The sequence below is a fragment of the Mycteria americana genome, chromosome 10 (assembly GCF_035582795.1).
Source record: "Mycteria americana isolate JAX WOST 10 ecotype Jacksonville Zoo and Gardens chromosome 10, USCA_MyAme_1.0, whole genome shotgun sequence".
In the NCBI taxonomy this organism is placed as follows: Eukaryota; Metazoa; Chordata; class Aves; order Ciconiiformes; family Ciconiidae; genus Mycteria; species Mycteria americana.
Window position 1 is genome coordinate 15374940 of NC_134374.1, and position 22199 is coordinate 15397138.

At 64.3% G+C, this 22199-nt stretch overlaps 3 protein-coding genes across 6 annotated transcripts in view; 2 read left to right on the plus strand and 1 right to left on the minus strand.

Annotated features, from left to right (window-relative positions):
* MED12 (mediator complex subunit 12) overlaps positions 1-3037 on the minus strand; it is a 37655-nt gene extending 34618 nt beyond the window's left edge. For all 3 annotated transcript variants that reach the window (XM_075513429.1, XM_075513427.1, XM_075513426.1), the window contains exons 1-3: positions 2811-3037; positions 2331-2435; positions 1284-1475 (exon numbers count right to left, since the gene is read on the minus strand). In XM_075513429.1, coding sequence (XP_075369544.1) covers positions 1284-1475; positions 2331-2435; positions 2811-2909 — 396 coding nt within the window. In that variant the 5' untranslated portion in view covers positions 2910-3037. The remainder of the gene's footprint in view (positions 1-1283; positions 1476-2330; positions 2436-2810) is intronic.
* A 7952-nt stretch (positions 3038-10989) lies between these two features.
* On the plus strand, positions 10990-20104 carry IL2RG (interleukin 2 receptor subunit gamma). 2 transcript variants are annotated; one of them, XM_075513440.1, is made up of 12 exons: positions 10990-11077; positions 12991-13081; positions 13321-13505; positions 13665-13807; positions 13917-14079; positions 17357-17447; positions 17687-17871; positions 18031-18173; positions 18283-18445; positions 18914-19022; positions 19095-19179; positions 19283-20104. In XM_075513440.1, the coding sequence occupies exons 1-12, from the start codon at positions 10990-10992 to the stop codon at positions 19484-19486; spliced, it is 1650 nt and encodes a 549-aa protein (XP_075369555.1). In that variant the 3' UTR covers positions 19487-20104. The 2 variants fall into 2 exon arrangements, with proteins under 2 accessions (XP_075369555.1, XP_075369556.1); XM_075513441.1 differs by lacking the exons at positions 10990-11077; positions 12991-13081; positions 13321-13505; positions 13665-13807; positions 13917-14079 and adding an exon at positions 15310-15443 and having other exon boundaries at positions 19283-20102.
* Positions 20105-20111: 7 nt separating this feature from the next.
* Positions 20112-22135, plus strand: C10HXorf65 (chromosome 10 CXorf65 homolog). Its single transcript, XM_075513454.1, has 5 exons — positions 20112-20724; positions 20901-21035; positions 21139-21207; positions 21316-21437; positions 21988-22135. Exons 1-5 carry the CDS (start codon positions 20112-20114, stop codon positions 22108-22110), a joined length of 1062 nt encoding a protein of 353 aa, XP_075369569.1. The 3' UTR covers positions 22111-22135.
* The last annotated feature ends 64 nt before the right edge of the window (positions 22136-22199 follow it).

Genomic DNA, 22199 nt, shown 5'->3' on the forward strand with positions numbered 1-22199 from the left:
TAGGAAGGAATTCATTAATCCAAGATTCAAAATTCAAGACACAACATGGGAGGATACCAGTGAAATCATCAGACTGCAGATCTATAAACCAGGAAGCAATAACACATCACAGGAAAAAGTACAGCTGTGGGGCTCATTTCCACAGGATACTACAGAGAGCAAAAGTGTGCATGTGTTCACAGAGGAATGAGACAAATTCACAGAGAACAGGTCTATTTGGTAGGTATCTCGAAGTCCCTGAACTACTGACAGTTCAATCACTTACTCGCTATGTTTCTTACATTCTTCCCAATTATTCTCTGATGCCTCAAAGACAAAGACAAGACTATCTGGCTACCGACAGTTGCTGCTTTCATGTCTAAGTCCATGAAAACTGATGGAGCCCATTGCAGGAAACTGGGGAAGGCCTTGAAAGGTTTAAGCTTTCACAATGACTTCAGGAAACTGACAGCCAACAGGCAAAGAAGGACACAAGGACTAAGTTTATAAAGAGACAGATTCTGGGAAAATCTGATTATTTTCTCCCAATATTGACTCAGAACACCAAGGACCAGACAAACCCCAGCTTCTGAACTGCATGCTCTGCTACCATTTTGCAACTGGGAGTTGTGTTTTTCCACAAGGCATACTAGATTCCCGAGTTCCTTGTTTATAGGCCCACCCTGATAGTTAGCTCCCCTTGCTATCAGGCCCGATAAAATGCCAGAGTAAGGCCCTTCTTTCTTCTTTCATACTCTACAGACTTCAATGCTACCGGGGAAATATCTAGCCCTAGACCCCAGGGCACAGAAGTGTTCTAGCCTGGATGAGACCAAGCTATAATACACATACTCTTCTCAGCTTAAAACCAGAAACATGTGTCACTGCAACAAAATTCTGGAAAGTCACTCAGCTGATTATTTCCAGTAATCCTCACTATGACTTTTGAAAACTTGAAAAACCCTCCACAATAGGAATGGTCCTAATCTAAACAACAGACCAAAGCCAACAGTGGCAGCTCTTTTGAAGAACATCTGAAACCTTGAAATAAATCAGTTGTATCATATAAGACAAAAGGCAACCTCCAACCAACAGACGAGGGACCAGTTCTTTGACTGGGGACGACTACAGCCAGTGCTGTAATTGTAAACAAATCCTGGATACGCTCTTCAAGCTGAAAGCTTCAAGAGATGTAGTGAGAAGAAACTTCTCCAAATAGTAAAAACCTTCTACTACACAAACACTTCAGAAACAAGCATAGATTAAATGCTCTGTCAGGCCAGGCAGCCTCTCCTGTAACACACCTTCTTAGCAAGATGAGTGAGGGGCTTAGTTCCAGCCAGATCTGTGAACCAATTGTTTATGGCACTCTGAGAACGTGCTGTCACCAGCCAAAAGTTATCCTTCTGATTCACCTGGGGCTTCCGTCTTCCTGTGTCAGGGAGTGTATTGCACCGCAGCTTTTCTGCGATAATACTGCTAAAATTTGAACTGATCTGGAAAAAAAGAAAAAAAGGACGAATTACATTTCACAGGTCAAAGATCTATTCTATGTGCTTAAAATCTCATTTATCATTCCTACCAGAAGTCTCACCAGTATCAACCTTTGAAACACAAAAAAACTGCCAATAATTTCCTTTGTTATACTTACAAAGAGGAATGCTTCTAGACAACTCATACAATAACCAAGCAGGGACTCAAGTTGAGGAGGATACAACTCTATAAATACTTGTCAAAGCAGACAGAAGGCTTCTTGGACAGACATCAGCCAAGGAAAACAAATATACTATGCTTATTCATTGCCTTCCATCCCAGGTCATTACCAGTCCTCTTGTCAGGGAGGCCAGGAAGTTAACAACTTGATTTTAGAGACTGGAAAAATGGAGTTGAAGCCTGTTATATAACTCCCATGTTTAAATTGCCACATGTTTCAAGAAATCTTAGTTCTCTTCTACCACGGCCATAATGTAACCAAACCAATACGAAAAAGTTTCACGCTTCTGGTATCCTAGTCTTCTGTTTTAATTACAGAATATAAGGAGTTCTAGATGCTGGTTTAACAAAGACTGCGGTTACAGACCTGCCTCTAAGATGTACAGAGCAAGACAAGAACCTGCTCTCTCAGAGGTGGGATGCAGTTCCAAAAGAATACAGAACTTTGATTCTACAGGGACAGAGGGTTAGGTCCTGAAACACCCATCCTAAAGGGAATGTCTAAAGGTCCCTAAGACCTTTAGGTCTTAGGAATGTCTAAGGTCCCTAAAGGGACCCAGGACTGTCCAGGACCCAGCAGCCTGACCGTACAGGCACCAGGCCCTGCCAAACTCCCACACCGTCCTGATGGCTCTCACCTTTGCTGGGTTGAAATTGACATTTTTGGCACTGCCGTGCTCATCCCCAGAGACGGCCGGCTGGTTATTGAAGCCTTGCTTCACGTTCAGAGCAGTCAGCTCATCCTGCGGGGGAAGGACAATCAGCAAGGCCCGGCAAGGCCCATCCGCGCCAAACGCCCGCAGCCTCTGTCCCCGCCACAGCGGCTCAGCCAGCATGGGGACAGGACAAGGCGAGGGTCCGGCGGGGGCCAGCCAGCTTCCCCCAGGCCCTCGCTGCCAGGCAGCGCCCCAGGCGAGTGCTGGGACACAGGAACCGCAGGTGCCTCGGCCAGGCCCCCCATCCGCAACCCGGGGCCCCGCCAGGACAAGCCCCTCACGCCCAGCCAACACGAGGACGGAGAGCTCCCTACCCCCACCCCGGGGACTCCCAGCGCACCCCCAGGGCTTCCTCACGGCCAGCCCCGGCACGGCGGCCTGGCACACTGGGTCCCCCCACACCTCCTTCTGCTTGGGGTCCTGCGGATAAACATCGGGCGGACCGAGGCGCGGGCGCTTGAGCGGACGGTGCTCGTAGCTGAGGACGCCGAAGGCCGCCATCCCGGGCCAGCCGGCGGGCAGAGACTGCCAGGCCACAACAAGGACCGCCGGGGCCGCCCGCGCCTGCGCCCTGCGCCGGGGCCGCCCGAGCGCCGCCGGAGAGGCCCGAGCGACGCGCCGGTGTCACGGGCGCCGCCGAATGTAGCCGGAGCGTCCCGAAGCCGGGCCGAGGAAGGACGAAGAGTTCCGAGCGCCGCCGGGGAGGGCCCGAGCCTGCGCCGAGCGGATGCGGAAAGTGTCGAAGATGCACGGGGCGGCCTGAGGGGCACGCGGCGCCCCCTGGCGGAGTGGCGGAGGCACTGCGCCGGGCTGAGGCCCCGGCTGAGGTCACGTGACCGCCCCCCACCACCCCACCACCACCCCTACCCCCGGCCGCCTCCATCGTTACCCCCAGGACCGCCCCGCAGCCCACCGCCCCCAACCGCCCCCGCTGCCCGGGACACCGTCCCCCCGACCACACCCCCATCGCTGCGCCCATGACCCAGTCACTGCCCCTCTCGCTGGCGCCATCACTGGCCCCTGCCACCACCTCCCGTAACTGCCCCCAACTCCCTACAACTGCCCCCATGAGCCCCTTTGTGACCGTCTCCCCGTAGCTGCCCCCGGGACTGCCCCAGTGACTCCCAGTTCTGCTCAGCTCTCAGGAACCCGGACCAGGACACCCACGGTCAGGCCGTGGGTCAGGATCCCCACACCGGCCCTGCTCCTGGGGGGCAGCCCTGTGGGGGTGAGCCATGGCGGGGCGAGCCGTGGGAACACGGCAGGATGAACCGGGGGGTCCCGGTGGGGCAGGCGGTGGGGCCTGGAGGCATCAGCCGTGGGGCCTGGGCGGGAATGGTGGCAGGGCCCCAGTGGGATGAGCTGTGGGGCCCCACTGTGAGGAGGAATTAGGCATAACAGGAGTGAAAGGGTTAACAAGACTGAAGTACTGAGTGTCCAGGTCATGTCCGAGGGAAGGAGGCTGTGTGTCAGGAGCAGGGATGGACGGGATTGGAGGGAGATAGGCAAGCGCCTGATTGTTGTTGTGAAGAAAGGAACTGCAAAGTTACAAAAAGAGAGCCAATCATATTAGCTGAAGGGGCGCATGAAGGACGCATGAACAAGACATAAAAACCAATAAGAGTTCTCCCAGTAGCGCATGTACAAACAATTAGAAAGTATATAAGCCATGTAATATTTCAATAAAGGGTCTTCAATTTAACCCTCTATCGGAGTCCGTGCATCAATCCGCTACACCACTGGGGTGAGCCATGGTCCTCGTTGGAGTGACCTGTGGGGCACTGCGTGGGGTGGGCCCCTTGGTGGCGGGCGGTGCCGTGGGGCAGGAAGCGGCGCGGGTGCGGAAGCCGGCAGCCCTGCGCGGTGGGCTGTGTGCGGAGGCTGTTTGCACGCGCCCCACGGCTCATCCCGCCATGGCGGTGCCTGGCGCCTTCCTCACGCCCTTCCTCCTCCTCCTGTGCGGACTGGGCCCCTACCTTGCTGCTGCCCGCAGCCCCCCAGGTAAGGGGGCACATGGGCCCCGGGGGGGCGGGAGGCCACAGCGCCCCATGGGTGGTGGGGCTGGGGGATGTCGCTCCCCGGTGATGGCAGGCGAGGAGGACAGGACGTGGGGCTGTGTGGGCCGGCGAGCTGTTGGGGCATGCACCAGAGATCCCCCGACCCCTGATGTGCCCCAGGACCCCCAGCACCTACATGGCCCCTTGCAGTGGGGCTGCCGGGAGAGCCGGGCTGTGCCATGGAGCCCCGTTGGGTGTCCTTGCTCCTGCCCCGGCGCTAAAGCACCGCTGGCACCACCGGCCCCATGGCTACTGGCCCTGCGGTTCTCCTTGCCCCATGGCTCTACTGGCCCCACAGCTCCCAGCCCTGCAGTTCTGCCAGCCCTGGGGGCTGCCAGCCCTGCAGGCAGTGCTGCCGGGAGGGACCCTGGCCATGGGGGTCCCCCATGGCAGGCCGGGCCACGGGCAGCAGCAGGATGCGATGTGCAGATCCTATCGGCCCCCTGCATCAGCCAGGCAGGGCGTCAGCTGGTGGAGCTGCGCCAGCCGCCCTTTCCATCCTGGTCATGTCAGCAGTGCCGCACACAGGCAGGGGACAGGGGACGGGACAGCGGACAGCGGCTCCTCTTTCCACCCGGCACCCTCGCTCCAGCCATCATTTTCCGAGAAAAAAAATCTACTTCTTGGCTGGCTGTCAGTAAAACACCAGCTTTCCGTGGAAATGCAGCCCCTCTGTACCCCTGGATTCCCTGGGCTGGGCTGGGAAGGTGCCCTCCATCTCCACGTGCGGAAACAGCCAGAGCACAGTGCCTGTTTGCTCCGTCACATTACATTACAACCCAGGGAAGCCTGGCTCTGGCTTTCTCCTGCCCCCGCAGTGCTGGCTGATGGGTTTGGACCTCGGAAGGGACCAGGTGTCCCATTGCCTGATCTTTAGGAGGAAAAATCCCATTTTCTGGGAGCCTCCAGGACAGCTCTCAGCCGCCAGCAGCTGGTTTAGCACTTGCAAGGGCTCTGCAAGGTGCCTCAGTCCATCGGAGGAGCTCGTCCCGCAGCAAGCCATGCCAGCGGCTGCTGGAGCAGGCTGCGGCACGATGCCCAGCATGGGGACCAGCACTGCCCCAGTGGCCTGCAGCCCCCAGCCAGCCCAGGATGCGGCCTCCGGCTGCGTGGGCAGGACCCGGGGCCAGCACAGCGTGGCAGAAGGAGAGGGCAGAGGAGCCGGCGCGGGTGGCTGGAGCGGCTGCTCGGCCTCCCGGGGCTCGGCAGTGTTTTCTGCAGAGATCAAACCGCTGGGGCTCAGCCCCTGGCCCCGTGGTGGAGGGGCTGCGGTGGAAAGCACAGCCCAGCATAGCCCCCGTCACCCAGACACAGGGACGCATGGGCACCTGCAAGCACCCAAAAGGGTAACAGCGAGATGAATTTAGCCAGGATGGAAACATCAGGCACAAATCCTGGAACACCTCCGATTTCCTCGTGGGACAAGCAAAATGGGTTGGCAGGGAGGGGTTTCCATTCTGTCCCACAGTGCCAGGGGCTGCAAACAGCAGCCGCGGGGCGACTAAGGGGAGCAGATGGAGGCATTGGGGTGAAAGACCACATCCACAGCATGAGAAGCCAACAGCACGGATGCGGGAGGAACAGCTGCTTGGCTGGCAGTCCTTTGGAGGAAGATGGGCTGCCGGCAGCCTGGGCATCACCGGCACGGCATGTGTGAACAGGGTGGTGGGGGCCTGGCATTGCAGGCAGGCTGCACCGCAGCTCCGCCGGGAAGAGCTGGGCTTGTTTGGCTCAGACGGAAGAAGGCAGACGGGAATGTGCAGGGACCCCTGGCATGTGCCCTGTCTCCCCGGTGCACCTCCGGGCCCTGGTGCAGCCGCCCACCACCGCGGTGCCCAGCGGTGTCTGTCCCTTGCAGGGGTGGAGTGTGTCCTCTTCAACGAGGAGTACATGACCTGCACATGGGGAAGCAGAGAGACGCTCACGGCCAACTACTCCCTCTACTACTGGTAGGTGCCCCTGCCCCATGGCCAGCCCCACAAGCAGGGTGTCCAGCGGTGGGTCCCTGTGCGGGGGCCTACTGCCAGCATTGCTGGTGCCAGCATCAGCCTGCTCCTCTTCCCCGAGCCCAGGGTGGGGGAGGCTCTGTCTCCAGGGCAAGCGGGATGGGATGTGCCAGTTAGAGGGGTTCTGGGAAGGGCTGAGGTCTGCGGGGTCTTGGGGAGCCCCGGTAACCCACTGCGGCACAGGTATGAGAACAGGTCCCCCATGGTGGAGTGCAAGCACTACCTGCAGGACCAGGGCATCAGCATCGGCTGCCACTTCAACCAAAGCGAGATCATCCAGTTCCAGCCTTTCCACGTCCTCGTCAATGCCAGCCTCGGTGGCAGGACCCTGGAGATCCCCAGTGAGCGCATGGAGCTGCAGGACCTGGGTACGGGGTGTTGGGGGGGCACCCACTCTCCTCTGTGGGGCTGCTGTGGGGCAGGAGCAGGGCTGCGGGTCCCCAGGGCTGCCCCATCACCTCCTGGCTGGCAGCAGTGCCACCGGGGTGTGGGGACGGCACTCACCGGGCATCACCTGTGCCTCGCAGTGAAACCGGAGGCACCCGTCAACCTGACCATCCGCAACATGAGCAGCAACCAGCTGCAGCTGACGTGGACCTCCCCGTACCCCAAAGCCCAGTGCCTGGAGCACGCCGTCAAGTACAAGAGCAACAAGGACACCAGCTGGACGGTGAGAGCCCCCAAGATGCGGCACCCTCCCGCTTGTGCCCGGGGACAAGCTGTGCACCAGCCTCCATGGCAGTGCCAGCCCTCATCACATGGCCCACGTCTCTCTGCAGGAGCACCGAGTGAAAGGAGACATCTTCTCCTTCCCCAGCGTGGACTACGAGAAGTACTACACCTTCTATGTGCGCAGCAAGATCAACAGCTACTGCGGCAGCACCCAGCTCTGGAGCGAGTGGAGCGTCCCTGTGGTCTGGGGCAGCAACTCCACCAGCAAGGGTAGGTCCTGGGGGCTGCAGCGGGACGGGGTGGGTTGGGGCATGGTGGGGCTCAGCAGGTGAGGGATGGCCAAGCAAGTGGAAAACCGGCCCGAGGCAGCAGCTGTAGGGGCGAGACCCGTCCGGGTGCCTGGGTCGCAGACAGCGGCATCAGCCCCTGCGGGCGGAGGCGCGGGCGCTTGAGCGGACGGTGCTCGTAGCTGAGGACGCCGAAGGCCGCCATCCCGGGTCGGCCGGCGGGCAGAGGCTGCCGGGCCACAACAAGGACCGCCGGGGCCGCCCGCGCCTGCGCCCTGCGCCGGGGCCGCCCGAGCGCCGCCGGAGAGGCCCGAGCGACGCGCCGGTGTCACGGGCGCCGCCGAGGGCAGCCGGAGCGTCCCGAAGCCGGGCCGAGGAAGGACGAAGAGTTCCGAGCGCCGCCGGGGAGGGCCCGAGCCTGCGCCGAGCGGATGCGGAAAGTGTCGAAGATGCACGGGGCGGCCTGAGGGGCACGCGGCGCCCCCTGGCGGAGTGGCGGAGGCACTGCGCCGGGCTGAGGCCCCGGCTGAGATCACGTGACCGCCCCCCATCACCCCACCACCCCCAATCCCCCCCGGCCGCCTCCATCGTTACCCCCAGGACCGCCCCGCAGCCCACCGCCCCCAACCGCCCCCGCTGCCCGGGACACCGTCCCCCCGACCACACCCCCATCGCTGCGCCCATGACCCAGTCACTGCCCCTCTCGCTGGTGCCATCACTGGCCCCTGCCACCACCTCCCGTAACTGCCCCCAACTCCCTACAACTGCCCCCGTGAGCCCCTTTGTGACCGTCTCCCCGTAGCTGCCCCCGGGACTGCCCCAGTGACTCCCAGTTCTGCCCAGCTCTCAAAGACCCAGACCAGGACACCCACGGTCAGGCCGTGGGTCAGGATCCCCACACCGGCCCTGCTCCTGGGGGGCAGCCCTGTGGGGGTGAGCCATGGCGGGGCGAGCCATGGGAACACGGCAGGATGAACCGGGGGGTCCCGGTGGGGCAGGCGGTGGGGCCTGCAGGCATGAGCCGTGGGGCCTGGGCGGGAAGGGTGGCGGGGCCCCAGTGGGATGAGCTGTGGGGCCCCACTGGGGTGAGCCATGGTCCCCGTTGGAGTGACCTGTGGGGCACTGCATGGGGTGGGCCCCTTGGCCACGGGCGGTGCCGTGGGGCAGGAAGCGGCGCGGGTGCGGAAGCCGGCAGCCCTGCGCGGTGGGCTGTGTGCGGAGGCTGTTTGCACGCGCCCCACGGCTCACCCCGCCATGGCGGTGCCTGGCGCCTTCCTCGCGCCCTTCCTCCTCCTCCTCTGCGGACTGGGCCCCTACCTTGCTGCTGCCCGCAGCCCCCCAGGTAAGGGGGCACATGGGCCCCGGGGGGGCGGGAGGCCACAGCGCCCCATGGGTGGTGGAGCTGGGGGATGTTGCTCCCCGGTGATGGCAGGCGAGGAGGACAGGACGTGGGGCTGTGTGGGCCGGCGAGCTGTTGGGGCATGCACCAGAGATCCCCCGACCCCTGATGTGCCCCGGGACCCCCAGCACCTACATGGCCCCTTGCAGTGGGGCTGCCGGGAGAGCCGGGCTGTGCCATGGAGCCCCGTTGGGTGTCCTTGCTCCTGCCCCGGCGCTAAAGCACCGCTGGCACCACCGGCCCCATGGCTACTGGCCCTGCGGTTCTCCTTGCCCCATGGCTCTACTGGCCCCACAGCTCCCAGCCCTGCAGTTCTGCCAGCCCTGGGGGCTGCCAGCCCTGCAGGCAGTGCTGCCGGGAGGGCCCCTGGCCATGGGGGTCCCCCGTGGCAGGCCGGGCCTCGGGGCAGCGGCAGGATGCGATGTGCAGATCCTATCGGCCCCGTGCTGAAAGGCTTAAATCCCTGACAGTCCCTGACTAAGACATAGACTTGCATTTTTTTAGTTTCACTCACATCCTTTTTCTCTTTTGTTCTCTTCCCCTGCAAAGATACTTTTGGTTACCTGCTTAGCAGAGTTGAGGGTGGGACATCTCCTGTGACTTCTTACCTGATAGGACTAAGCAGGCCTTGAGCACGCTCGTTAGGCTTCCTAATTAAATCACTGATAACAGGAACTCAGGAAGGTTGTGCCAAAGATAAGCACCAAAGAACTAGCTTAAATCGACCCCCTTGTAACATTCCAAGGCCGAAGGACCAAACAGCTAAATCAATGACTATATATGGACAAAGGAAGCCCAAAGTTCTACTAGTGGACAACGTGAGGAAGACTATGGAAGACCACCGGGAGGGTGAAAAGACCCTAACCCTAATTTTACTGCGAATGCTTGGACTATGTAAATGAATTCCAGGAACTCATCACCACAAAAATGCCCTTTTCAGGAAATCTGATGAATATGTATGATTTTTCTGTATATGAACTGATGTGTTGCGCTAACTTGGCAGAGCACTTGTGGCGGAGCAATCCCCAGTGCTGCCCAGCGCTGCAATAAAGTATACCTGCTTAACAGTCATCCCGACTATGGAGTTCTGATTTCGGCTTTTCACGGCAGCAGTGAATCAGCCAGGCAGGGCGTAGCCGGCGGAGCTGCGCCAGCCGCCCTTTCCATCCCGGTCATGTCAGCAGTGCCGCACACAGGCAGGGGACAGGGGACGGGACAGCGGATCCTCTGTCACGGGCGCCGCCGAGGGCAGCCGGAGCGTCCCGAAGCCGGGCCGAGGAAGGACGAAGAGTTCCGAGCGCCGCCGGGGAGGGCCCGAGCCTGCGCCGAGCGGATGCGGAAAGTGTCGAAGATGCACGGGGCGGCCTGAGGGGCACGCGGCGCCCCCTGGCGGAGTGGCGGAGGCACTGCGCCGGGCTGAGGCCCCGGCTGAGGTCACGTGACCGCCCCCCATCACCCCACCACCCCCATCCTCCCCGGCCGCCTCCATCGTTACCCCCAGGACCGCCCCGCAGCCCACCGCCCCCAACCGCCCCCGCTGCCCGGGACACCGTCCCCCCGACCACACCCCCGTCGCTGCGCCCATGACCCAGTCACTGCCCCTCTCGCTGGCGCCATCACTGGCCCCCGCCACCACCTCCCGTAACTGCCCCCAACTCCCTACAACTGCCCCCATGAGCCCCTTTGTGACCGTCTCCCCGTAGCTGCCCCCGGGACTGCCCCAGTGACTCCCAGTTCTGCCCAGCTCTCAAAGACCCAGACCAGGACACCCACGGTCAGGCCGTGGGTCAGGATCCCCACACCGGCCCTGCTCCTGGGGGGCAGCCCTGTGGGGGTGAGCCATGGCGAGGCGAGGCGAGCCATGGGAACACGGCAGGATGAACCGGGGGGTCCCGGTGGGGCAGGCGGTGGGGCCTGCAGGCATGAGCCGTGGGGCCTGGGCGGGAAGGGTGGCGGGGCCCCAGTGGGATGAGCTGTGGGGCCCCACTGGGGTGAGCCATGGTCCCCGTTGGAGTGACCTGTGGGGCACTGCGTGGGGTGGGCCCCTTGGCCGCGGGCGGTACCGTGGGGCAGGAAGCGGCGCGGGTGCGGAAGCCGGCAGCCCTGCACGGTGGGCTGTGTGCGGAGGCTGTTTGCACGCGCCCCACGGCTCACCCCACCATGGCGGTGCCTGGCGCCTTCCTCGCGCCCTTCCTCCTCCTCCTCTGCGGACTGGGCCCCTACCTTGCTGCTGCCCGCAGCCCCCCAGGTAAGGGGGCACATGGGCCCCAGGGGGGCGGGAGGCCACAGCGCCCCATGGGTGGTGGAGCTGGGGGATGTCGCTCCCCGGTGATGGCAGGCGAGGAGGACAGGACGCGGGGCTGTGTGGGCCGGCGAGCTGTTGGGGCATGCACCAGAGATCCCCCGACCCCTGATGTGCCCCGGGACCCCCAGCACCTACATGGCCCCTTGCAGTGGGGCTGCCGGGAGAGCTGGGCTATGCCATGGAGCCCCGTTGGGTGTCCTTGCTCCTGCCCCGGCGCTAAAGCACCGCTGGCACCACCGGCCCCATGGCTACTGGCCCTGCGGTTCTCCTTGCCCCATGGCTCTACTGGCCCCACAGCTCCCAGCCCTGCAGTTCTGCCAGCCCTGGGGGCTGCCAGCCCTGCAGGCAGTGCTGCCGGGAGGGACCCTGGCCATGGGGGTCCCCCATGGCAGGCCGGGCCACGGGCAGCAGCAGGATGCGATGTGCAGATCCTATCGGCCCCCTGCATCAGCCAGGCAGGGCGTCAGCTGGTGGAGCTGCGCCAGCCGCCCTTTCCATCCTGGTCATGTCAGCAGTGCCGCACACAGGCAGGGGACAGGGGACGGGACAGCGGACAGTGGCTCCTCTTTCCACCCGGCACCCTCGCTCCAGCCATCATTTTCCGAGAAAAAAAATCTACTTCTTGGCTGGCTGTCAGTAAAACACCAGCTTTCCGTGGAAATGCAGCCCCTCTGTACCCCTGGATTCCCTGGGCTGGGCTGGGAAGGTGCCCTCCATCTCCACGTGCAGAAACAGCCAGAGCACAGTGCCTGTTTGCTCCGTCACATTACATTACAACCCAGGGAAGCCTGGCTCTGGCTTTCTCCTGCCCCCGCAGTGCTGGCTGATGGGTTTGGACCTCGGAAGGGACCAGGTGTCCCATTGCCTGATCTTTAGGAGGAAAAATCCCATTTTCTGGGAGCCTCCAGGACAGCTCTCAGCCGCCAGCAGCTGGTTTAGCACTTGCAAGGGCTCTGCAAGGTGCCTCAGTCCATCGGAGGAGCTCGTCCCGCAGCAAGCCATGCCAGCGGCTGCTGGAGCAGGCTGCGGCACGATGCCCAGCACGGGGACCAGCACTGCCCCAGTGGCCTGCAGCCCCCAGCCAGCCCAGGATGTGGCCTCCGGCTGCGTGGGCAGGACCGGGGCCAGCACAGCGTGGCAGAAGGAGAGGGCAGAGGAGCCGGCGCGGGTGCCTGGAGCGGCTGCTCGGCCTCCCGGGGCTCGGCAGTGTTTTCTGCAGAGATCAAACCGCTGGGGCTCAGCCCCTGGCCCCGTGGTGGAGGGGCTGCGGTGGAAAGCACAGCCCAGCATAGCCCCCGTCACCCAGACACAGGGACGCATGGGCACCTGCAAGCACCCAAAAGGGTAACAGCGAGATGAATTTAGCCAGGATGGAAACATCAGGCACAAATCCTGGAACACCTCCGATTTCCTCGTGGGACAAGCAAAATGGGTTGGCAGGGAGGGGTTTCCATTCTGTCCCACAGTGCCAGGGGCTGCAAACAGCAGCCGCGGGGCGACTAAGGGGAGCAGATGGAGGCATTGGGGTGAAAGACCACATCCACAGCATGAGAAGCCAACAGCACGGATGCGGGAGGAACAGCTGCTTGGCTGGCAGTCCTTTGGAGGAAGATGGGCTGCCGGCAGCCTGGGCATCACCGGCACGGCATGTGTGAACAGGGTGGTGGGGGCCTGGCATTGCAGGCAGGCTGCACCGCAGCTCCGCCGGGAAGAGCTGGGCTTGTTTGGCTCAGACGGAAGAAGGCAGACGGGAATGTGCAGGGACCCCTGGCATGTGCCCTGTCTCCCCGGTGCACCTCCGGGCCCTGGTGCAGCCGCCCACCACCGCGGTGCCCAGCGGTGTCTGTCCCTTGCAGGGGTGGAGTGTGTCCTCTTCAACGAGGAGTACATGACCTGCACATGGGGAAGCAGAGAGACGCTCACGGCCAACTACTCCCTCTACTACTGGTAGGTGCCCCTGCCCCATGGCCAGCCCCACAGCAGGGTGTCCAGCGGTGGGTCCCTGTGCGGGGGCCTACTGCCAGCATTGCTGGTGCCAGCATCAGCCTGCTCCTCTTCCCCGAGCCCAGGGTGGGGGAGGCTCTGTCTCCAGGGCAAGCGGGATGGGATGTGCCAGTTAGAGGGGTTCTGGGAAGGGCTGAGGTCTGCGGGGTCTTGGGGAGCCCCGGTAACCCACTGCGGCACAGGTATGAGAACAGGTCCCCCATGGTGGAGTGCAAGCACTACCTGCAGGACCAGGGCATCAGCATCGGCTGCCGCTTCAACCAAAGCGAGATCATCCAGTTCCAGCCTTTCCACGTCCTCGTCAATGCCAGCCTCGGTGGCAGGACCCTGGAGATCCCCAGTGAGCGCATGGAGCTGCAGGACCTGGGTACGGGGTGTTGGGGGGGCACCCACTCTCCTCTGTGGGGCTGCTGTGGGGCAGGAGCAGGGCTGCGGGTCCCCAGGGCTGCCCCATCACCTCCTGGCTGGCAGCAGTGCCACCGGGGTGTGGGGACGGCACTCACCGGGCATCACCTGTGCCTTGCAGTGAAACCGGAGGCACCCGTCAACCTGACCATCCGCAACATGAGCAGCAACCAGCTGCAGCTGACGTGGACCTCCCCGTACCCCAAAGCCCAGTGCCTGGAGCACGCCGTCAAGTACAAGAGCAACAAAGACACCAGCTGGACGGTGAGAGCCCCCAAGATGCGGCACCCTCCCGCTTGTGCCCGGGGACAAGCTGTGCACCAGCCTCCATGGCAGTGCCAGCCCTCATCACATGGCCCACGTCTCTCTGCAGGAGCACCGAGTGAAAGGAGACATCTTCTCCTTCCCCAGCGTGGACTACGAGAAGTACTACACCTTCTATGTGCGCAGCAAGATCAACAGCTACTGCGGCAGCACCCAGCTCTGGAGCGAGTGGAGCGTCCCTGTGGTCTGGGGCAGCAACTCCACCAGCAAGGGTAGGTCCTGGGGGCTGCAGCGGGACGGGGTGGGCTGGGGCATGGTGGGGCTCAGCAGGTGAGGGATGGCCAAGCAAGTGGAAAACCGGCCCAAGGCAGCAGCTGTAGGGGCGAGACCCGTCCGGGTGCCTGGGTCGCAGACAGCGGCATCAGCCCCTGCGGGCGGAGGCGCGGGCGCTTGAGCGGACGGTGCTCGTAGCTGAGGACGCCGAAGGCCGCCATCCCGGGTCGGCCGGCGGGCAGAGGCTGCCGGGCCACAACAAGGACCGCCGGGGCCGCCCGCGCCTGCGCCCTGCGCCGGGGCCGCCCGAGCGCCGCCGGAGAGGCCCGAGCGACGCGCCGGTGTCACGGGCGCCGCCGAGGGCAGCCGGAGCGTCCCGAAGCCGGGCCGAGGAAGGACGAAGAGTTCCGAGCGCCGCCGGGGAGGGCCCGAGCCTGCGCCGAGCGGATGCGGAAAGTGTCGAAGATGCACGGGGCGGCCTGAGGGGCACGCGGCGCCCCCTGGCGGAGTGGCGGAGGCACTGCGCCGGGCTGAGGCCCCGGCTGAGGTCACGTGACCGCCCCCCATCACCCCACCACCCCCAATCCCCCCCGGCCGCCTCCATCGTTACCCCCAGGACCGCCCCGCAGCCCACTGCCCCCAACCGCCCCCGCTGCCCGGGACACCGTCCCCCCGACCACACCCCCGTCGCTGCGCCCATGACCCAGTCACTGCCCCTCTCGCTGGCGCCATCACTGGCCCCCGCCACCACCTCCCGTAACTGCCCCCAACTCCCTACAACTGCCCCCATGAGCCCCTTTGTGACCGTCTCCCCGTAGCTGCCCCCGGGACTGCCCCAGTGACTCCCAGTTCTGCCCAGCTCTCAAAGACCCAGACCAGGACACCCACGGTCAGGCCGTGGGTCAGGATCCCCACACCGGCCCTGCTCCTGGGGGGCAGCCCTGTGGGGGTGAGCCATGGCGAGGCGAGGCGAGCCATGGGAACACGGCAGGATGAACCGGGGGGTCCCGGTGGGGCAGGCGGTGGGGCCTGGAGGCATGAGCCGTGGGGCCTGGGCGGGAAGGGTGGCGGGGCCCCAGTGGGATGAGCTGTGGGGCCCCACTGGGGTGAGCCATGGTCCCCGTTGGAGTGACCTGTGGGGCACTGCGTGGGGTGGGCCCCTTGGCGGCGGGCGGTGCCGTGGGGCAGGAAGCGGCACGGGTGCGGAAGCCAGCAGCCCTGCGCGGTGGGCTGTGTGCGGAGGCTGTTTGCACGCGCCCCACGGCTCACCCCGCCATGGCGGTGCCTGGCGCCTTCCTCGCGCCCTTCCTCCTCCTCCTCTGCGGACTGGGCCCCTACCTTGCTGCTGCCCGCAGCCCCCCAGGTAAGGGGGCACATGGGCCCCGGGGGGGCGGGAGGCCACAGCGCCCCATGGGTGGTGGGGCTAGGGGATGTCGCTCCCCGGTGATGGCAGGCGAGGAGGACAGGACGTGGGGCTGTGTGGGCCGGCGAGCTGTTGGGGCATGCACCAGAGATCCCCCGACCCCTGATGTGCCCCGGGACCCCCAGCACCTACATGGCCCCTTGCAGTGGGGCTGCCGGGAGAGCTGGGCTATGCCATGGAGCCCCGTTGGGTGTCCTTGCTCCTGCCCCGGCGCTAAAGCACCGCTGGCACCACCGGCCCCATGGCTACTGGCCCTGCGGTTCTCCTTGCCCCATGGCTCTACTGGCCCCACAGCTCCCAGCCCTGCAGTTCTGCCAGCCCTGGGGGCTGCCAGCCCTGCAGGCAGTGCTGCCGGGAGGGACCCTGGCCATGGGGGTCCCCCATGGCAGGCCGGGCCACGGGCAGCAGCAGGATGCGATGTGCAGATCCTATCGGCCCCCTGCATCAGCCAGGCAGGGCGTCAGCTGGTGGAGCTGCGCCAGCCGCCCTTTCCATCCTGGTCATGTCAGCAGTGCCGCACACAGGCAGGGGACAGGGGACGGGACAGCGGACAGTGGCTCCTCTTTCCACCCGGCACCCTCGCTCCAGCCATCATTTTCCGAGAAAAAAAATCTACTTCTTGGCTGGCTGTCAGTAAAACACCAGCTTTCCGTGGAAATGCAGCCCCTCTGTACCCCTGGATTCCCTGGGCTGGGCTGGGAAGGTGCCCTCCATCTCCACGTGCAGAAACAGCCAGAGCACAGTGCCTGTTTGCTCCGTCACATTACATTACAACCCAGGGAAGCCTGGCTCTGGCTTTCTCCTGCCCCCGCAGTGCTGGCTGATGGGTTTGGACCTCGGAAGGGACCAGGTGTCCCATTGCCTGATCTTTAGGAGGAAAAATCCCATTTTCTGGGAGCCTCCAGGACAGCTCTCAGCCGCCAGCAGCTGGTTTAGCACTTGCAAGGGCTCTGCAAGGTGCCTCAGTCCATCGGAGGAGCTCGTCCCGCAGCAAGCCATGCCAGCGGCTGCTGGAGCAGGCTGCGGCACGATGCCCAGCACGGGGACCAGCACTGCCCCAGTGGCCTGCAGCCCCCAGCCAGCCCAGGATGTGGCCTCCGGCTGCGTGGGCAGGACCGGGGCCAGCACAGCGTGGCAGAAGGAGAGGGCAGAGGAGCCGGCGCGGGTGCCTGGAGCGGCTGCTCGGCCTCCCGGGGCTCGGCAGTGTTTTCTGCAGAGATCAAACCGCTGGGGCTCAGCCCCTGGCCCCGTGGTGGAGGGGCTGCGGTGGAAAGCACAGCCCAGCATAGCCCCCGTCACCCAGACACAGGGACGCATGGGCACCTGCAAGCACCCAAAAGGGTAACAGCGAGATGAATTTAGCCAGGATGGAAACATCAGGCACAAATCCTGGAACACCTCCGATTTCCTCGTGGGACAAGCAAAATGGGTTGGCAGGGAGGGGTTTCCATTCTGTCCCACAGTGCCAGGGGCTGCAAACAGCAGCCGCGGGGCGACTAAGGGGAGCAGATGGAGGCATTGGGGTGAAAGACCACATCCACAGCATGAGAAGCCAACAGCACGGATGCGGGAGGAACAGCTGCTTGGCTGGCAGTCCTTTGGAGGAAGATGGGCTGCCGGCAGCCTGGGCATCACTGGCACGGCATGTGTGAACAGGGTGGTGGGGGCCTGGCATTGCAGGCAGGCTGCACCGCAGCTCCGCCGGGAAGAGCTGGGCTTGTTTGGCTCAGACGGAAGAAGGCAGACGGGAATGTGCAGGGACCCCTGGCATGTGCCCTGTCTCCCCGGTGCACCTCCGGGCCCTGGTGCAGCCGCCCACCACCGCGGTGCCCAGCGGTGTCTGTCCCTTGCAGGGGTGGAGTGTGTCCTCTTCAACGAGGAGTACATGACCTGCACATGGGGAAGCAGAGAGACGCTCACGGCCAACTACTCCCTCTACTACTGGTAGGTGCCCCTGCCCCATGGCCAGCCCCACAGCAGGGTGTCCAGCGGTGGGTCCCTGTGCGGGGGCCTACTGCCAGCATTGCTGGTGCCAGCATCAGCCTGCTCCTCTTCCCCGAGCCCAGGGTGGGGGAGGCTCTGTCTCCAGGGCAAGCGGGATGGGATGTGCCAGTTAGAGGGGTTCTGGGAAGGGCTGAGGTCTGCGGGGTCTTGGGGAGCCCCGGTAACCCACTGCGGCACAGGTATGAGAACAGGTCCCCCATGGTGGAGTGCAAGCACTACCTGCAGGACCAGGGCATCAGCATCGGCTGCCGCTTCAACCAAAGCGAGATCATCCAGTTCCAGCCTTTCCACGTCCTCGTCAATGCCAGCCTCGGTGGCAGGACCCTGGAGATCCCCAGTGAGCGCATGGAGCTGCAGGACCTGGGTACGGGGTGTTGGGGGGGCACCCACTCTCCTCTGTGGGGCTGCTGTGGGGCAGGAGCAGGGCTGCGGGTCCCCAGGGCTGCCCCATCACCTCCTGGCTGGCAGCAGTGCCACCGGGGTGTGGGGACGGCACTCACCGGGCATCACCTGTGCCTTGCAGTGAAACCGGAGGCACCCGTCAACCTGACCATCCGCAACATGAGCAGCAACCAGCTGCAGCTGACGTGGACCTCCCCGTACCCCAAAGCCCAGTGCCTGGAGCACGCCGTCAAGTACAAGAGCAACAAGGACACCAGCTGGACGGTGAGAGCCCCCAAGATGCGGCACCCTCCCGCTTGTGCCCGGGGACAAGCTGTGCACCAGCCTCCATGGCAGTGCCAGCCCTCATCACATGGCCCACGTCTCTCTGCAGGAGCACCGAGTGAAAGGAGACATCTTCTCCTTCCCCAGCGTGGACTACGAGAAGTACTACACCTTCTATGTGCGCAGCAAGATCAACAGCTACTGCGGCAGCACCCAGCTCTGGAGCGAGTGGAGCGTCCCTGTGGTCTGGGGCAGCAACTCCACCAGCAAGGGTAGGTCCTGGGGGCTGCAGCGGGACGGGGTGGGCTGGGGCATGGTGGGGCTCAGCAGGTGAGGGATGGCCAAGCAAGTGGAAAACCGGCCCAAGGCAGCAGCTGTAGGGGCGAGACCCGTCCGGGTGCCTGGGTCGCAGACAGCGGCATCAGCCCCTGCGTCCTTTGCGCTTCTGAAAGCTAATGTACCAACCCCTGCCAGTAGCACCTGCTGACTTTTGCCAGGGGTTTCTTAGCCCTGGAGGGCTGTTCTGACATGGCTGGCACAGGACACAGTCACCAGCCAGTTGTGGTTACAGCGTGGCAGAGCTTGGGGATGGGCCCCTTCTCCATCCTCCGCTCCCAGCTGAGCCCTGCCACAGACAATGCCGAGCTCCCATGTCCACCCACGAAGGGCCACTGGCATGCCCACCCCACTGCCGTGGCGGTGCACTGGCCGGGGATCTGTGTCACCCCAGCTCTTTCCAGGCATGGCGGAGGAGCAGCTTCACTGGTTCTGGATCCACACGATCTTGATCCCCATTGCCTCCTGCATGATCCTGCTGGTCCTTGTCATCCTGCTGGTACGCATGGAAAGGTGAGCATGGGGGGGCTGGTGGAGGGCAGCAGCGCTGGGGCTCTTCCCCTCTGACACATCTCTCCTGCACAGGGTGTGGGTCATCCTCATGCCCCGAATCCCCAACCCCAGCAAGAACTTCGATGAGCTCTTCATCACCCACAATGGCAACTTCCAGGTAAGGCGGCTGTGGGCAGCCCTGCCCAGGGCTCACCCCCTGTCCTGTGGGGTTGGGGCTGGGTTGGGTGGTGGCTCCTCTCACCCCGCTCTGCTCCCTGGAGGAATGGGCCGGAGTCCCCAAAGACGTCATGGAGAGCTTCAAGCCCAACTACAGCGAGAGCATCTGCTACGTGAGCGAGCTGCCCCCCAAGGACAGTTACGAGCCCCTCTGGCAAAGCAGCAACCATGCACCGTCTATGATGCCCGGGGCCCCGGCCGCCCCTTGCGAGCACAGCCCCTACAAGAACAGCTACGTGGGAGTGTGACGCGCTCCTGCACCCCTGTGCCCCGCACGCTCTGCACGCCCGCTTGCCCAAAACCTCGCCGCCCCGCGGGCCTCGCTCCCTGCTCCCACCCTGCCTCTGCCAAATGCCCGGGACCCCCAGCCCTGCTCCCTGCCACGGCCACACTGAGCCCCCCACGACACGGCGGCTGTAACTGCACTGCCGGGTGCTGGGTGCACTGCAGGGTGCTAGGTGAGCTGGATGCAGTGCACAGTGCGCTGGGTGGTGCATGGGGGTGCAGTGCGTAGCACCCTGGGTGCACTCTTTGTTGCATCGGGTGCACTGGGTGCTGCTCTGGGTGCGCTGAGGCACGCTGGGCGCACTGCACGGTGTGCCAGCACCTGCCCTGTCTTTGGGGCGTCCAGGAGGGCAGGGTGACATCCCACCACGAGCCCTGCCGCGTGCAGGATCCCTTGCGGGGTTGCCACGGCAGAGCAGAGCCGCGGGAGGGCGGAAGGGCTCCCACGCTGCCGTCCCGTGGGCTCCCGCGCTGGGCGTGTTGGAGCTGCTGGGGGCTCGCCGACCCCCCTCCCTGCTCCGAGGTGCCCGCAAGCACGCCAGGGACGTGTCCTGGCGAGGGGGCAGCCCGGGGGCCCGACCCTAGCCGATGCCAAGCCCAGCTGCGGCCGAGCAGGCCGGAGCCACCGGCCGACCGACGGGGACACCGGGGCTGAGGAGCGCCAAGGGCCAGAGGGGCCAAGCCAGCATGTCACCTCCGGCCCCGAGGGCTGCTGCCCCCGGGGCACCGGGCGAGCCCGGCTGTCCCCCCGGGGCCTCGCCGGTCCTTCGCCTGCGCCCCGGCTTTTCCGCTGCAATAAAGCTCTGCTGCGCTGGGGGATCGGCCGGGCTCGTCTCGCAGGGTCTGGGGGAAGCGCCGGCGGAGCCCCGCGCCCCGCCCACCTCTGACCTCACAAACGCCGTCCCAGCCCCACCGCCGCGGGCTCGCACCGGCAGCATGTTCCTCTGCGTCAAGCACGGGGGTGAGTCCCCTCCTGGCCATCCCACGGGTGCCTGCCCCCCGGGCACGGTGGGGGACGCGCCGTGGCCTCGCCGGGCGGCGGGCTCGGCCTCTGGGCTCTGCGGCCGCTGCCAGGGCCGCCGGCTGCCCTCAGCCACCGCCGCTCTCCCTCCAGATGACCAGAGCTTTGTGGCCAACGCCAACTGCGCCGTCCTGCGGCTGCTCTCCTACGTGAGGAGGATGGTGGGGGTCCCCAACAGCAGTGAGCCCTGGCTGCGGGGCTGCAGCTCCCCCCCGCCTTGGCAGCAGCACCAGCACTTTGTCCCATCTCCAGTTGGATGCCGCACAGGCTCCACATGGCGTGGGCACAGCAGTGAGGTGGGAGGTCCCCAGCTCACCACGCCGGCAGCCCACACAACCCCTCCCCGGCTTTTCCAGGCGTCATCGACCTGTGTGACGAGCTGGGCACCCCCAAGCTGCTCTTCCAGGTGACCAGCCTGAACGAGAGGGCCAGCGAGTTCCTCCAGGCACATGGCACCTACTATGTGTGCAGGGTGGAGTTCAGAGCACGTCGTAGGTGTCCAGGCACGCATAGCCCCCTGGTCCCTTGGGGTCCTAGCAGTGTGCAGGGTGGTGGGGTGCAGCAGGCAGGAGTGACCGTGGGGCTGTCCCACAGGGACCGAGCAGGAGCACTGGTGCTGGACCTTCACTCCCCTCCTGGAGCACCCCAGCCCAGCACTGACAGGTGGGTGAGGGGATGGGGAGCAGCCAGGCTGGTGGGCGCAGGCATGGAGGCCCAGCACTGGGGCCGGGGGCTGCTACGGGGCCCCCAGACCCATCTCTCTGTTGGCAGAGGCCCTGCAGCTGCAGGGCAAGCATGTGCACAGGAGGCAGACCGGTGCCCCACAGATGCCAGAGGAGAGGAGGACGCCTGACACGGAGACACTGCCCTCCGTGGTGCAAGGCCAAGGAGTGGTAAGGGGCTGCCAGTGGCCCCCAGGGCGGCCAGCATGGCCTTGCCCACCTTCACCAAGGCCACTTCTGCCCTGGGGACAGGGGGACACAGTCAGCCACAGGCCAGCCCTGCCCAGGGGACCTTCCCACCCCTGCGGCCTCCAGTGCCTTGTGGTCACACAGCTCACAGCAGGACCTGCTCCATCCTGCTGTCCATCCTGCCACCTGCCTGCTGTCCCCATGCCACGTTGCCCTTGGGCCCCACTGTCCTGTCCCTATGTCTGCTGTCCCCATGCCCTGTTACCCTCATGCCGCACTGCCCCATCCCCATGCCCATCACCCTTGTGCCCTGCTATCTGGTCCCCATGTCTGTTGTCCTGACATGTCATCACCTTATGGCCCACTTCCCTGTCCCCACGCCCTGTCACCCTCATGCCCCACTGCCCTGTCCACCACTCTCAAGCTCTGTTCCTCTGCCCTTCCATCCCCATGACCACATCCCCGCACCGTGTTGTCCCCATGCCCCTCCACCCCCCTGCCGCAGCCCCCACCACCATGCCTTTCTGCACAGGGGAAGGCATTGGGGCGAGGCCCAGGCAGAGCAGGGACCGAGGGGACCCGGTGCAAGGCAGCTTCGCCTCTAGAGCGTGGCCGGGGCCGGGCCAGCAGGACAGGCAGCGCTGGGTCTCAATAAAGGCTGCGGCCATCCCCACCACGCACTGCTCAGGGCTGTGGCTTTACTGGGGACGGGCAGGGCCCGGACGGGGCGGACGGGCGGCAGAC